Source organism: Camarhynchus parvulus, chromosome 7 (genome assembly GCF_901933205.1).
Source record: "Camarhynchus parvulus chromosome 7, STF_HiC, whole genome shotgun sequence".
NCBI lineage: Eukaryota > Metazoa > Chordata > Aves > Passeriformes > Thraupidae > Camarhynchus > Camarhynchus parvulus.
The window spans coordinates 27,810,284-27,824,738 of record NC_044577.1 but is presented as its reverse complement, the minus strand read 5'-3'; the positions used below and the strand labels follow the sequence as shown (position 1 = coordinate 27,824,738).

General features: G+C 44.7%; 1 protein-coding gene across 6 annotated transcripts in view; it reads right to left on the bottom strand.

The window, feature by feature from the left end:
* Positions 1-14,196, bottom strand: part of KALRN (kalirin RhoGEF kinase) — a 465,987-nt gene extending 451,791 nt beyond the window's left edge. For all 6 annotated transcript variants that reach the window (XM_030952836.1, XM_030952840.1, XM_030952837.1 and 3 more), the window contains exons 1-2: positions 14,123-14,196; positions 13,473-13,577 (exon numbers count right to left, since the gene is read on the bottom strand). In XM_030952836.1, the coding sequence (XP_030808696.1) occupies positions 13,473-13,577; positions 14,123-14,177 (160 nt within the window). In that variant the 5' untranslated portion in view covers positions 14,178-14,196. The remainder of the gene's footprint in view (positions 1-13,472; positions 13,578-14,122) is intronic.
* Positions 14,197-14,455: the final 259 nt, after the last annotated feature.

Genomic DNA, 14,455 nt, shown 5'->3' with positions numbered 1-14,455 from the left:
GTGTTCTGTGTTTGTAACTGCCATATGCACTGCTTTAAGTGTTATTATTTTACAGAGCTTTTTGTTCACAGCCAATTACCCAACTCTCATAGGGAAACTGAGGCACAAAGCAACATTAATTGCCTAGTGTCATCCAGCAGGCCAGAGCAGAAGTAGGGTCTTCATCTACAGAATTTTACATTGTCCTAAACTTATCTACAACCTTGGTATTATACAGCAAAAATAAGCTTGCTGTTTGTCCAGCACTGTCAGATGGCACAATACTTGCTTACTTCTGCTAACACTGCTGTTTAGCTGGCTTGTTGTTGCTCTTGTTCCTGCAGAGAAACATAATATTAGATTTGTAAAATCACACTGTATGTGAAGACACTGTGATGGTAAATGCAGGATTACTGTCTCACTGCAGGCTCCAGCAGCAGGGAAAGCCGGTGATGATGTGGGCTGCTCACGGTCTAACACAAGAAGCTTTAATGATGACAAGAGGAACACAGAACAAGAACACCAAGAGCTTTACCTTTCACAGCAGCAATCTTTTCTTTTAGGATTACTCTAAGGCAAAAAAAAAAATCCTTGTTCTGCAATGGATCTGTTTTCACAGCAAGGGGATAACTGATACTTAAGATGAACATGAATAACTGAGGAACCTTCTGGTCTGGCATAGATCAGAAGAAGTGAGATTAATAAAATTAGAAGCCTGGATTCCCTTCTCCAGATTATGGTTCCCATCCAAAAAGGTACAACTGTTTCACCTTACAGGGATGCTGCACTCCTCACCACTTTATGCCCACTTATTGCCTTACTGCTGAGGCATTTCTATTGCAAATGAAATAGAATTCTTGTAAATGGAACTTGGGGATACCCACAACTTTAGGGTGAACGTTTCTGGCTGCACCTTGATGCACTGACAGCAGGTAAGTAAACCTTTATAAGTATCAATTGAGCTGTCTGTCAGATAAAGCATGCCAGACTTTTCCTTGGGAAAAGCATGCTTTCCTTGGGGAGCCTCAGGAAAGTTACAGATGCAGAAGCTCATGTCAGAAGAGCTTCTGCATCTGTAACTTTTGAAGCTCTTGTCAGAAGAGCTTGCAACTTGGCTGCTGCATCCTAATTTAACCCTATAGGAACATGACACACAAAACAGCAGGAGAGAGCTGAGATATTGGAAACTCAATTCCAGTCAGCACCAGAAAAAGCACCCGTTGATTTGGGATGCACAATCAGTGCCTGCCTTTCCCCTTCTTTTCATGGCAGGTTTTCTCTCACAAGCCTCTTATCAATCAGCATAAGTAGGGAAGCGCTGTCTGACCAACACATTGTGCTTAACCATTTATTGAGCTCTTCAATAACAATAACATGATAGTAAAATAACATTGTCCAGCTCCTCTCGTGCTGCAGAGCGCAGCACACTTTGAGATCTGAAACAATGAGCTGTGACATGCTGGAGCCACGTGCAGCTGGACAGGAAGAGCTGAAGATCCAAGGAGGTTTCCTTTAGGCACGGAGGCTGGGCTGTGACGCAGGGGAAGCCCGTGTGTTCCCGGACGGCTCTGGCAGCAGCCGGGAAGGATGGGGTGCCTGGACACAGTGTCTGCATGTGCTGTTCCTGACACAGCTGCCAGACACTGTGTTTATTTTACCTTGACTCAAGCAAGGGACATTGGGCAAAGACAAGCAGAGGTGCTAAAAATATGATCTCGACACCGAAGCCCTATGGAAGAGTCACACATACAAATCACCTCTCAAAATGAAAATGCAGCAATTCATGCAGTCAAAGTCAAGCAGCTACTCATGCACTGCAAAGTATAACCAGAGTAGAAATGTGGAAAAGAAAGACAAGAATATAGCTATCCCAAGAGGAATTTGGGCAAGACGCAGAAATGCAACCTTCCTTTCCAGAAATTGCTCAGAATTGCCTTATTTGCACCAACAGCTTCAAAACTGTGAACCTCGAGCCTTAACTTCAGAAAGAGTGCACTTCTAATATCTAAGTGCCACTTAGGGGCTCAAATGGATGGGTGCCAACAAGAGAGCCATTAGCACCTACTCATCCATGGAGGCTTTCTATCTAAAATCCCATTTGTCAGCAGAGTCTCAGCAGGACTTCGGTATGATAAAAACCTCCATGACAAGTTCTAAACTTACAAATTAACATATTCATTTACTTATCCATGTGTAAAAGTGTGTCACTTAGTTTTCTTGAGCATCAATACCTAATCCAAGGCCATCCATCACAGCTTTCCGTTTGCTCCTGGATTGAGAATCAACTCAAGTTACTTCAGCACAATTGAAATATTGTGTAGAATTATACAACCGAAATACTGACACAGTTTCGAGAGACTGAATACAAGGTTTATATTCACTCCTACATGCTGAATGCCTCCTACAAGGAAGTACAAACCCAGGCTGGTGCCTGCCAAAATCCCACTGTAAAGCTCCTGTGCCACTGATGTTAAGAGGAGCTTTGCAAGGACCTGTCCAGACAAGGCATCAGGGACTGATGCTGCAAGAGCCCCTGGCTTTCTAGATCAAGGTTCAAATTTCATTCACTGTAGTTGAGAGGTCTGGATGTTTGGTGTTTTAAGGTCTTAATATAGTTTTTGTAACTCTGTAACAAAATTAAGGATGAATATTATGTAAACTCTTGCATAAAATCTGTGGTCATAGAGGATTTTAAAATAATGTTTTAAATATAGTCAAAATAGGCATAATAATGTTTCATAAAAGATGCCAGACCCAACCCCCAACTGCCAGTGCTTCAAGGGAAACAGGACAGCCAAGAAACTGCAATGTAACAAGTTTTATTTTCCTCAGCAGAAGATCTGCAACTTTTCACGACTGGTACACAGGACAAGTAGGACTGAGAACGGAGAGAATAATTTGGTACTGCCTGACACAGCAAGCAAATAGGATTGCAGTGGCAGGTTAGCACACATGGACACTCCTGTGGGTGCAACAACATAACACATGGTGCTCAAGACCAGTTCAGATCAGGTCATAAAATCCAATTCATCAAAATAACCTTTGAAAAATAGATTGCTACAGTTGGTTTCTCTGGAATCGAACTGTTTCAGGCTCCTGCTTGAGCCACTGTTTGCAAGGTGTCCTCACACCAAAAGGAAAAGTAATGTCTAGGGAGGTTTAAATGCAGTTCCTGGAACACTTCTTAGGGAAGTGTTATTTTTACAAACTCCCATTACCACATGGATCATTTTCAATTGATTTAAGTTCATCCAATCAACAGGGTTTCCCCTCCAGTTTTAGCATCAGAGGTGTTGTAAACCAAGACACTTAAAAACTTTCTCCTGGCTCAAATAGTTCAAGACAATCTCATTAGGGATTTGACAAACAACCTGAAGCAGCAGACAGGTTACAGACTAGCAGGAATATGTAAGAGATAGCTGACCTATTTAACAGTCCAGCACACTTTGGAGCAGGACTGAGTTGAATGGAGCAAGCTGTTAACAGGAGATTCGCACACCTTAGATCTAAGTTCTTCAAGCTCACAAGATCATTACTATTTACCCGGTAGGCCTGAGTTCCTCCTTCAGACTAAATTTATCTGAATGCTTCAGCCTGACTCAATTAGCATCACTCCTGAATTCTCTGCCTCGGCACAGAAAAGCAGAGCAGGAAAGTTAAATTGCTGCAAACAGAGTGGCAGTCAGATCCTAGGAGGTCAGCTCTCCATGAAATGTTTCTGTGAGCAAGAGGCATTAAACATGAAGCAGAACATGCAAGGATTTTGGCTCTGTATCTTCACTTCATATAGAAATGCCTTCTCTTCACAGCATCAAAGCAAGGCAGGCATCTGGTGCATCACTATTAAAAGACTGCAGTGTGATAATAACAGTCTTCAATGGTGAGGGACGCCCAGAAGAGAAAACCTCGCTACTTTTCCTGTGCTTTGTCATAGCTCTTATGGATGCCTGACCCAGTCTGAGCATGGAACACGCACAGGCTTTGCCTGTTCCTTCCTTTCACTATGTACGCAGGCAATCTTGCTGTTTTTTCTCTAGTGTGTCAGAAAATCTACCTTTGGCTTTCTATATCCCAAAAGCTACAATTCTAATCAAACCTCTTATTGTTTCATTCCTGTGATTTCCTCTGGCTTCTGACCTTCCCCACACTGACAACATCTGCTTCCCTTCCACAGAGGACGCAGGCTGTGATCCCTTTCTCAGCCAAGTGCCCTCCAGTTCTGAAGTGCTCTGTTAGGTAACTTTATGGCATTCTTCCATGCTTTCCCTACAGTTTTCTCATTTCTTCCTCATCTTTCTGCTTGTATCTTATTCTCATCCATTTCTTCTGCTCTGCACCCAGTGCATGACTCTGCAACTCCTCAGACTTGTCCTTCAGACATGTTTAAAAACAAAAGCAAAACATGAATCTTTGGTTAAATGAAATGGCAGTCTACTTGACAGTTTTTGTCATAAGCACTCAATGGCAAGGATCTTTTTGTTCAGCGTTCATGCAGGATCTGCTTCAGAAGGAACTAATCAGTGGCTGAGACAGCAACAAATAATAAACCCTGGTAGAGAACCATCATATTATGACAATATCGTAGGTCCTACAGGAGGACAACCCAACTGGAAGTTTCATTGCATTCACTCACGATCTTTTGAATACTCTCAAGCACCTACAACTTCAAAAGCTGTGCAGACTAACAGGTACAGCACTTGAATGGCCTGCTGAAAACCAAAGGCAACTTGCTGAAAGTTTTCATCTGGAGTCTCCACTAAACTTGTCCCGTGGGAAAAGACAGTAGTAAACAGCTGAAAAGAAACAGTCCAGATATTTCCACAGCAAGTAAATCTGCTTCCACAGAGAACTGCATATTTCTTGCTAGCTATTATTTTTAACCTCTCGCAGATTTATTTTTACTACAATTTAAATGTATCTGTTATATGCCATAACATTATTATTATGGGAGACACTAAAATAGCAAAGTATTCTAGGCACTTGATACCGTTTTACAGAACAGGGAATTACAGCCAGCAGTGCCTTGACTGCTGCTCACTGCAGCAGCCACCGAAAACTCGTGACCCCTACTTTCAGCCTTACTGCCTATAGCTCCTCTCTGGAGTTACTCCCAAAGTTGTTTAACTGGTTGGGGAGAGGGAGGGGGCAGCAAGAGGAAAAAAAGAACTAAAATTAATCTAATTATTAGGACGAACTTCTGATTTCTGCTGCCAGGCTGTGGACACAGCTTTGGGCTCACAGCCCACAGCCTAAAACCGCTGAAACCATCAGCTACACCTACACATCTCATACCAAAAACAACCTGGGATACTTTAGAATCAGAGAACAGTTTGGATTGAAAGGGCCCTTTAAAGGTCATCTAGTCCAACACCTCTGCCACAAGCAGGGACATCTTCCACTGCCTCAAATTACTCAGAGTCCCATCTAGGCTTACAGGGAGGGAGCATCCACTACTTCTCTGGGCAAACAATTTGTGAGTTTTATCATCCTCATCATAAAAAAATTCTTCTTTATCTCTACTCTGAACTTACTCTCTTTTACTTTAAAAATGATGCTTCCTGTCTTATTGCAACTGATCCTTTTCTGAGCCTTCTCACCCTCTCTCAGCCCTTCCTCATACGACAGGTGTCCACCTTCTCGGAATCAAACTGGAGCCAAGGCTTTAGTTCCTATTTTCACTAAACTGTTTTAAATAAGCAAAAGTTCATTTGCAAGGGTCTCAGGCTTTGCCTTTATAGTGTGTGATCTAATAAGACCAAGAAAATATATTTAAATAAATAAATTTGATCTTTGATAATCAACTTAGCTTTTCAGGCTCCAACACTGAGGAACATCTCTTCTTATTAAGTCAAGCTATGGTAGATCACAACTTTCCACTCCCAACACACACAGCTGGTAAAGCTCTTTGTGTTCAGCTTGGATGCTGTTTGGCACAACAGTCTGACATTGACTTATAAGACCAATGAAAAATATGCACTGCTAATTTTCTTAAGTGCCATGCCAGCACCTTTGGGGGCCATGCATTCACCTACCTTCCCATACAGTAACAGGGTTTGCTCCCAGCTAATAAAACAGGCTTCACATCAGCCGAGGAAATACTTTAATTAGGATGTCCTCCTTCTTCATTACTGAATGATATATTCATGGCAAAGCCCTAAAGTTGATGACATCTTTAAAATACATTTTTTCCGTAGTGTGGGGGATACAAGCCGCTAATCTCTGCAGATCTCCTTTTTCTCCCCCATTGCCCCCGTGGTTTATCATGTCCAATTAGCCATCTGCCATGCCCGCACTGCCACACAAAGGAAGCCCCCTCTCCTGCGCCGCAGTCCATCAGCGGGGTTATTGTCCCTGCTGACAAACAAGAATCAGACACTATTGTTTCCAGCTGACGATGCTGCTCCCAAAGTAGGCTGCCAGTTGCCACTAAAACAGCGGGAGCACCAGGGTCCGCTCCAGGAGCCAGGAACCATGCCAGCAGCACCGATATTACCGGGGAACCTGTACAAAGCACTTTTTGAGATATACACATATATAGAGACAGATAGATATTTTCTGATTTCAGGTAACAAACCAACCCGGGCCAACTACTGCCCTTTTGTTGCACTGGAGCATGCCTGACCTGCTGCCTTTACTGCTTCACCAAGCAGTCACCTGGCAAAGAAAGGGTCACAATCCTCAGAAAAGAGCAACATCTTAGAGTCAAATCTTTCCATGTTATGTTTTTATTATTATTATTAATATAATTTTAAAGATAAGGCATATCTTCTACCACTTCAGCACAGCTAATTCTACATACCAAAACTACCCTCCCCCCACCCAAAAAAAGTATTTTAAAAACCTGAAAACTCCACCGTGTCTACATGGGTACTAATTATGTAACAAGGTTAATTTAATTTCTCTCACAAACAACATACATTCACCCTTTTTCTCAAGGCCAGTCACTAAAAGAAATGACCAGAGCAGCTGGTCTGCCAGTCACCAAGATGTTAAATGGAAGATCATTTCCTCTTATTATTCTCAGCAAAGCATGATGTGACCTTACACTAAAAACTACAGTCTGCCTAATTGTGGTAGTTTTGTTCCATCAGTGAAACTGAAATGCTGGTTCATATAATTAGGGTTATTAGAAAAGGAATTTCATTTTTAGTTTTAAAGGTAATTTGCCTTGAAGTTGAAATGTAACAAATTAGACCTATGTACCTGACTGTTTTCATTTTGTGCAAATTGAAAGAAACAAAAAACACTCCTAAATTTTAGTAAGAAAGCCACATATTGATAAGAGAAAAAGAACCCAAATAAACCACAATTTATTCCAGGCATTTGTTAATGAAGATGAGCAAACAAAATGAATATTTATATTTAAAAGCAGAAACAGAATTATCTTCTAAGCCTTTGATTAAGTAACAGAAATTACTTAAACTTCAACAAATGTTTTAAATGATATTTAACACTTCAGCAGTGAACATACATAGTTTCAATATATCACTTTGAATGTTCACTGAATAGTTCAAAATAAAATAAATTAAAACCAGCTGAAACTAATGTGAATCCACAGTAACCACATAGGTTAATGACTTTCACAATGACTTATAAACAGAGGAAAGTCTTTGCCCTGGATTCAAACACGAGGATCATTCTGAATCAAATATGAAATACAACATGAAAACTTAGATATTTTGCCGAAATGTTACTCCATTCCTAGCAAAAAATGCTCTAAATCCTATTTCAACACACTGCAGGCCACATATCACACAGGTGACTGACTTAAACCTAGATTTACGACTGCCATTGCAGTGCCTGGGCCAAGTTCTGTTTTCAGTTACATCTGTGAAAACTCCCAAGCAATTCCTCTGAAGTTCTCTGGACCTGTACAGCAGTAACACAATCCATCCTAGAAGCAAGTGGGAAAGAAATAATTCAAAATATTATGACTTATTTTTTTTACAGTCCTTTACACTTTAAGGCTCTCCATTCAGGCAATCATATTTGACTTCTCTTTTCATATCCAGCTCTCTTTTGTAAAACATGTATTGGAATATTCCCTGTTATTCTTGCCAGATTCTCTAGGCAAAATTCCCCAAGTGGCAGAGTCCCTTCAGTCAAACACAGGGTGTGTGAGCCATGCAAGGCTGTAAAACAGGAGTTGTTTATCCAAAGAAATATTAAAAGCAGGACACCAGTCCAAATCAAACAAAAGCACAAATACCTCTAAGTCGTTTCATAACTTTAAGTTCCAGCTGTAAAAGGCACAGCACTATGGGTTTATAAGGCCTAATACTCCCTAAGTATTTTCTTTGATGTAACTATGAAGTACTTAAAATACCACTGGGTACTGTATGGTACATGTCACCGTGGAGCAATAAAGCTGCTCTACATCCATAATCAGCCTTTCCAGAGACCATAAGGTCACAGCAGCTGAAACAACAGAATACTTCACTCCCAACCTTCAAGAGGCCCAGAGCACCTGTGCAGCCAGAGGACTCCCTAAAAGGCTCTTAACGTGGGGGTGTGCCTGGAAATTACAGCAAAGAAAACCCACCAAACCCATCAAAGCTGCTCCCATTTTTCAAACCTCATGTTTCCCCAGCAGGTTATTATTATGAGACTCGATAAAATACAGTATGGGAGGCAGGTGGTAGGAAAGAGTGATAGTTATATTTGCCTGGCCAAATTGGATGCTCTCTTGTATCCAAGCCAGTCACCATTCCAAGACTCACAAGGCCATCTAAGTCCACATGTAAAAGGGTCTACACATGCACCAGGACGGTTTCTCTTTTGTGATGACTACAGGATTATACGTTTCTTCTTTCAGAGTTTCAACCCAAAAACACAGTGTAGGCAACTCTGGAAGTAATCATGTTCAACATTAATTGAATTAATATCAAATTAAGTAAATAAAAAATAAGTATCTTTCTACTGGCCTATACCAAAATGCAATCTCATCCAGAATAAACACATTGTAAATGACTATCAGATATCATCCCTGTTGCCCTGTACATACTTCTATGTGAGAAGGAAGGAAGCAGTATGGGAAATAAATGCTCCTCTGAACATAAATCATTCATTTAAATTGCTCCCTTCAAGCATCAGACAAAAACAGGTCCTTCTTTTTTGACACAAGACCCCACAATCCAGCAGTTTCTGCCCCATTTCTTGGCAGCATCTGCATGGCAAGAGAGGGAAGAGGACAGTCATTCCCACCAACACCTCTTGAATCACCTAAGTGTCCTTTCCCATGTCTACATGAAAATCCCTGAAATAGCAGACTTGCCTCAGTCTGAGGTGGAGGAGATGGGACAAACACAGGGCAGAGCCACACAGCCTTCCCCATACACTGGGGAGGTTTGGGGGGACCTGGGTTCCCACCTGTAGTAAAACAGCACCTCCTCCCCTATGTCAATCACATGAAAAAATAAAAACCACCGACATTAGACATTAAAGAAAGAAAACAACAAAACTCATATTCCTGACAGGGTCAGAGGTCAAAGCCTCCAGAGAATGGTACAGATTTTGATTAAAATCGATGTCTCAAAGAACACAAGAGCTTTCCAAATGGTAGGACAGACCAGACAGTCTTTTCTGCAATGGAGCCTTCTTTAACAGCACACATTACCAGACAAGGCCTTAGGAACTATAAAGTCTCAAGGTAAGGAAGCCAGGCATCACACAAACACCTCATCCCAGTGACAACTCAATTGAATCAATTTACCTGCTCTACAAGGAGACACTTGAGTCCATCAGCCTCAAGGAGCACTTCTCTGCTGACATCATTTCAAGCACATCTTTTGATCAAACAGCCTGGCCAATGCCAATCATTTTAAAGTTATTTAACAGCAGAACTGCCAGTCACTTGTGCACAAATGAACAACATTAGAAGTATAGCTAGCTGAAAAGCAGAGAGCAAACAGAATAATTCATCGCATCCAAAGGAGATGGAATGACGTCAATTTTCACCTCACTCACAGCAAGTATCAATGACAAAGTTGGCATCTTCACATCAGATACAATCAATGTTATGTATACATAAGTGCCAGAAAAATAAATTAGAAAATAAAACAGTACCTGCTAGCGCATGAGAAATATTGATGATTACTTCTGTTAGTAATTGGTAGCTTGCTAAATTGTTCTGTCACTGACCTCTATAAATATTTAAAATTTGGTCACCCCTGTGTCCAAAACACACTGCAGAAATTACTGCACCTTAAGCAGGAAGTTAAAGCTTTCTGTGTGTCTGTATTCAAGGGATATCTCTTATTTGTAGACTTTAAAAGTGACTTCATTTATGTTTGAAACTGTAAGTATTTGGATTCTATTCTACACAATAAAAAAAAGTTTCAGTACACATTTAATGCAGACTATTAAGAATTCCAGAGAACCTGGTCATATTTTACCTGTCAAAAAAAAAAAAAAAACTACTTAAGAAACTTGGTAAGGCATACCTAGGCATAGATTTGGGTTTTTACTCAAAAGTAAAAGAAGTGATAGATATCGTGCAGAAATTGCTGCTACAATTCAGCAGATGGTGTTATCCTAGAAATCAGAGCTGGAGATGGCAGTAGTAATTTCTGCCCTTCATGTCCCTCTGCCTGCTAGTTTTTAACCCAATTACATGGGATTGATTCTCTAAAAGAGTATTCCTGAATTTCTTACTGCACGTATCAGATGGTGAAAATTAGCATAGTCCCTTTCCTGCCTGACTCCAGGGAGGTTTTAACTGACTGCCAGCATCAACTACACAGTTGTTAAATCCACCCTCTTCTCTAAAAGTTATCCCTAGTTCTCATCAGTGTAAGCACCAGAACAGACCTTCCTTTATTACTTCACGTTAATTTCTTCCGTTTGCCTTTCCAGGTACAGCTCAGAAACCTGCTATCTCAGGGGTCCTCGCTGATTAGTGACGGGCACCTCGAGTGTTTGGGTGCTGCTGCGGGAGCTGCTCTGTGAGCGGCGCCACTCGCAGCATCAGCCTCCTCTGCCGGTACCAGGGAGCAGCCTATCGATCCTCCCGGCTCAGTGCAAAGCCCAGCTGGTTGCTAAAAGCCTCGGGAGAGCTCTAGTTGTTTCGACTCTGTTTTTTTAACAAATTATGAGTTCATGCTTTTCCATGTGGTAACTGTGAATTTGGGAAGAGTTTAGGCTGTTCAGTATAAGCCTGGGTTATCAAAGCAGCTAATCCCTAAACCATATACACTCATTTTTTTATTTGATGTGAGCCTGTAAGACAATCGTTATGCTTGACAAATCCAGATCACAAATCAGGACAAGGCATAGAAACAAAAAATTCTAGCATCAAGGGATAACAAATGCTAAGTCAATGCAGGTCTCTGTAGCTATCACCCATCAGACCACATCTGACAGTCCCTACTCAGACAGGATCACTAGTGTCAGCCTGAGAGGTGTGGGAGTCACTTGTATCCTGGCTATGATTGTTCTCCCAAGCCCCACATCAGCTGTTCTCTCCAGCATCCATTGAACCCAACTTCACACAGCACAACAGCAGTGCACAAACCTACAAGTAAAGGGGCCACAAAACACTCAGAGAACAAACACTGTCATTTCACACAAGTCATACCTGTGCTCATGCTTTTCCCATTTCTCAGGGATGTTGCCAGCACAGAGCCAAAATTAATTACTAATAGTCTGGGGTTTTTTTCTACATCATCATTTTGGACACAAGATGCTACATAATGGTACAGGAACAAGATCTCTTTGTTGAAGCTTAAGGTGAAGCAGACAACCATCAAGGATGGCCTATGCATTCATGGTTCAGTGCAACGATAGGACCTGGGCATCTCTTCCAAGCCCAGGTTCCTGTCGTTTTGTTTCCTCAAGAAGCAGAAGTCTTAGGAGACTCTCTGAAATCTCTGGGCTAAATGTATAATGCAGGTTACAAGTGTGTTCACAGATCTACAGGTGAAATTTAAGGTGAAGGAGGCAGCTTGGGAGAAATGTCTAGCCACATGGCTCCCTGTGCTTTCCCCTCATTTAGGAATACTTTTTTATATAAGCTAGACAGATTTGATGCTCTCCAAATTCAATTCTGGTAACGTGCTTACGTTGAGAAGGCAGTGTCACAGAGAAATGATTCAGCTTTGGGTGAAGGAGGGGAGAGAGTGAAAAGGCAGGGAGGAACCTTAATTAACACATTCCTCTTAAAAGGAAAATTGGTGGGTTGTTTTTCTTTTATTTTTTCCAACAAATCTGTCATTGTTGAGACTTTGGAAATTATCTTGTAACCAGGTAGGCTATCAACAGGCAAATATCCTATGGCTTAATGACTTGTGGATCATAAGATACACACAGCCAGACCTTATTATACTTATCCTCTAGATCAAAGGGTTTTCACATAAATGGGGTGCAGTCTACCATAGCAGGGAGCTGCTGCAGGCCTCCAGGATTTTACTTCTTTAAAGTTTTGGTGATTACATAATCGCTTTTTTGTAACTGGAGCTCAAAGCATTGTGTGTAGCTAATGAGCAGGTAGAAGAAGGAAAACAGCTGAAAAGCAGTCTTGACAAACAGCTGTAGCACTGTCAGTCCTAGTCCAAAAGGGTCAATCCCCTTATGAAACAAGTACTTAATCCTTTACAATTTTTAATTAAAAATCTACCAAGACTATAAAACTTTCTTAAGATTTTGATGGGGAAGGGAGCAAGGGAGAAGAGGGGGGTGTGTCATGCAGACCACAAGTTGCTTCAGCTGAGATGCTTATCCTGTGCAAAGCCATATTTCAGAGCTGGGGGCTCCCACACAAACACCACCTCACAAAGGAGTACCTATTGCCCACAAAATTTAATTAACCACTGCTTCATTAGCAAAGGCTCCCTACACTCTATTGTAGTCCAGCTACACTTTGGCTGCACTTCAGCATCCTCTGAATCTGTTGAGTGAAACACAGGGCTCTCACCCAGCCCTAAGCTACTTAGCGAGCCGTCTCCGCGCGGTCAGCATCACCGGCCGGCTGCGGGCGAGCGCTGCCCAGGGCGCCTCTGCGCTCCCTCACTGCCCACCCGAGGGCGGCAGGGGTAGCGCCCGGCGCTTCGCCCGGCTGGAGCGGGGCAGGCAGCCAGCTTCGCTTCCAAATACCAGCCGGTACCCGGGTGGCCGCCGCCGCCCGGGGCGGGGGCCCGGCGGGGCCCAGCCGGCGCTGCTTCCCGCGGGGGTGACAACGCGACAGCTCTCCCCGAGCATCCCCACGGGGCTTTTGTGCCTGCTTGGGGCGGGGGCCTGGCCGGTCCTCTCCCGAGGCGGTGGGAGCGCAGCCCTGCGGTAGCATCCTCCCAGGGGCGGGAGGGGCGACGGGGCCACGGGCGCACCGAGGGGCTGCGGCGGACAAAGCAAGGAGGCAGGCGGGGACCCCCTCCATCCCCTCTTCTCCCTTCCCCGCGGCTCCGCTACTGGCGGTGCCCGCGCCGCAGCCGCCAGCCCCGCATCCCGCGGCGGAGGCAGGGCCCGGCGCTGCCCTGGCCCCTTCCCCGCGGCTCCCCTACCTGTTCGGAAGAAAGCATCCACCTCGGAGTCAGGGACAGCGCCTTCCTCCGCCGCCCCTTCGGCGGGATTCATGGCTGGGGGAGAGGCGGCGGCGAGCCCGGCGGCTGGTAATATCCAGTGAGTTAGGGAGGAGGAGAGCCGAGAGAGAGAGAGAAAAAAAGAGGGAGGGAGAAGAGGAGGGAGGGAGGGATGGAGGCGCGTTCAGCTGCGAGCCCAACCGAGCGCCGTTCGGATCATCCCTTCCGCGGTGTCTGCGGGGCGGCTGCCCCGGGGCTGGGCTGCGCTGCAACCCGGGCTGCGCTGGGCGGTGCGGCCGGGGCGGGGTGCCGGTGCCGAGCCCCGCCGCCGCCGGCCCCCTCCCCTCCACCCGCTATTGTTCCGACCTGCTCCGCTCCGCTCCGCTCCCCCCGCCGCCACCGCTGCCCCTCGCCGCGCTGACAGCCCGGCCCGGCCCCCGGCGGCCGCCCCCGCCGCTTCCCTGCCGGCACTTCCGAGCCAGGCCGGGCGCCGGCCGGGAGGCTGCGGCGCCCCCCGCCGCCGGGGCAGCGCCGCTGCGGGGCGCGGCCGCTCCGGGCGGGGCGCGCCGGGCGCAGGTGCGGGCACGGACGCCCCGCGGGGCTCCGGAGGGAATTTTTGTTTTATTCCCTACCCCTGTAAGCTCCGCAGGCGTATCGCTGTGCATCCCCGGGCTGCACCGCTGCCATGCCTCCCCTCTGATGAACAGCCGCGGGGGCACGGCGCGGCGCTCGGCTGTTAGACGGGCAGGTACTCGGGGGGCGAAAGTGAGCGCTGATGGGGTTATACGGACACAAAAAATTGTTCTTTGTTTTGGGGTTGGGTGGAGGGGTTAGGGTTTTTTTTATGTTCAGGAGCTGTTGGGCACGATTGCTTTGGAAACGATCAGCGAAACTGCACGTTGTTGCAGGTACGCCTTCATATTTTATTCTTTACAGTCCTCAGTGACTTGAGAGCCAAAAAGGAG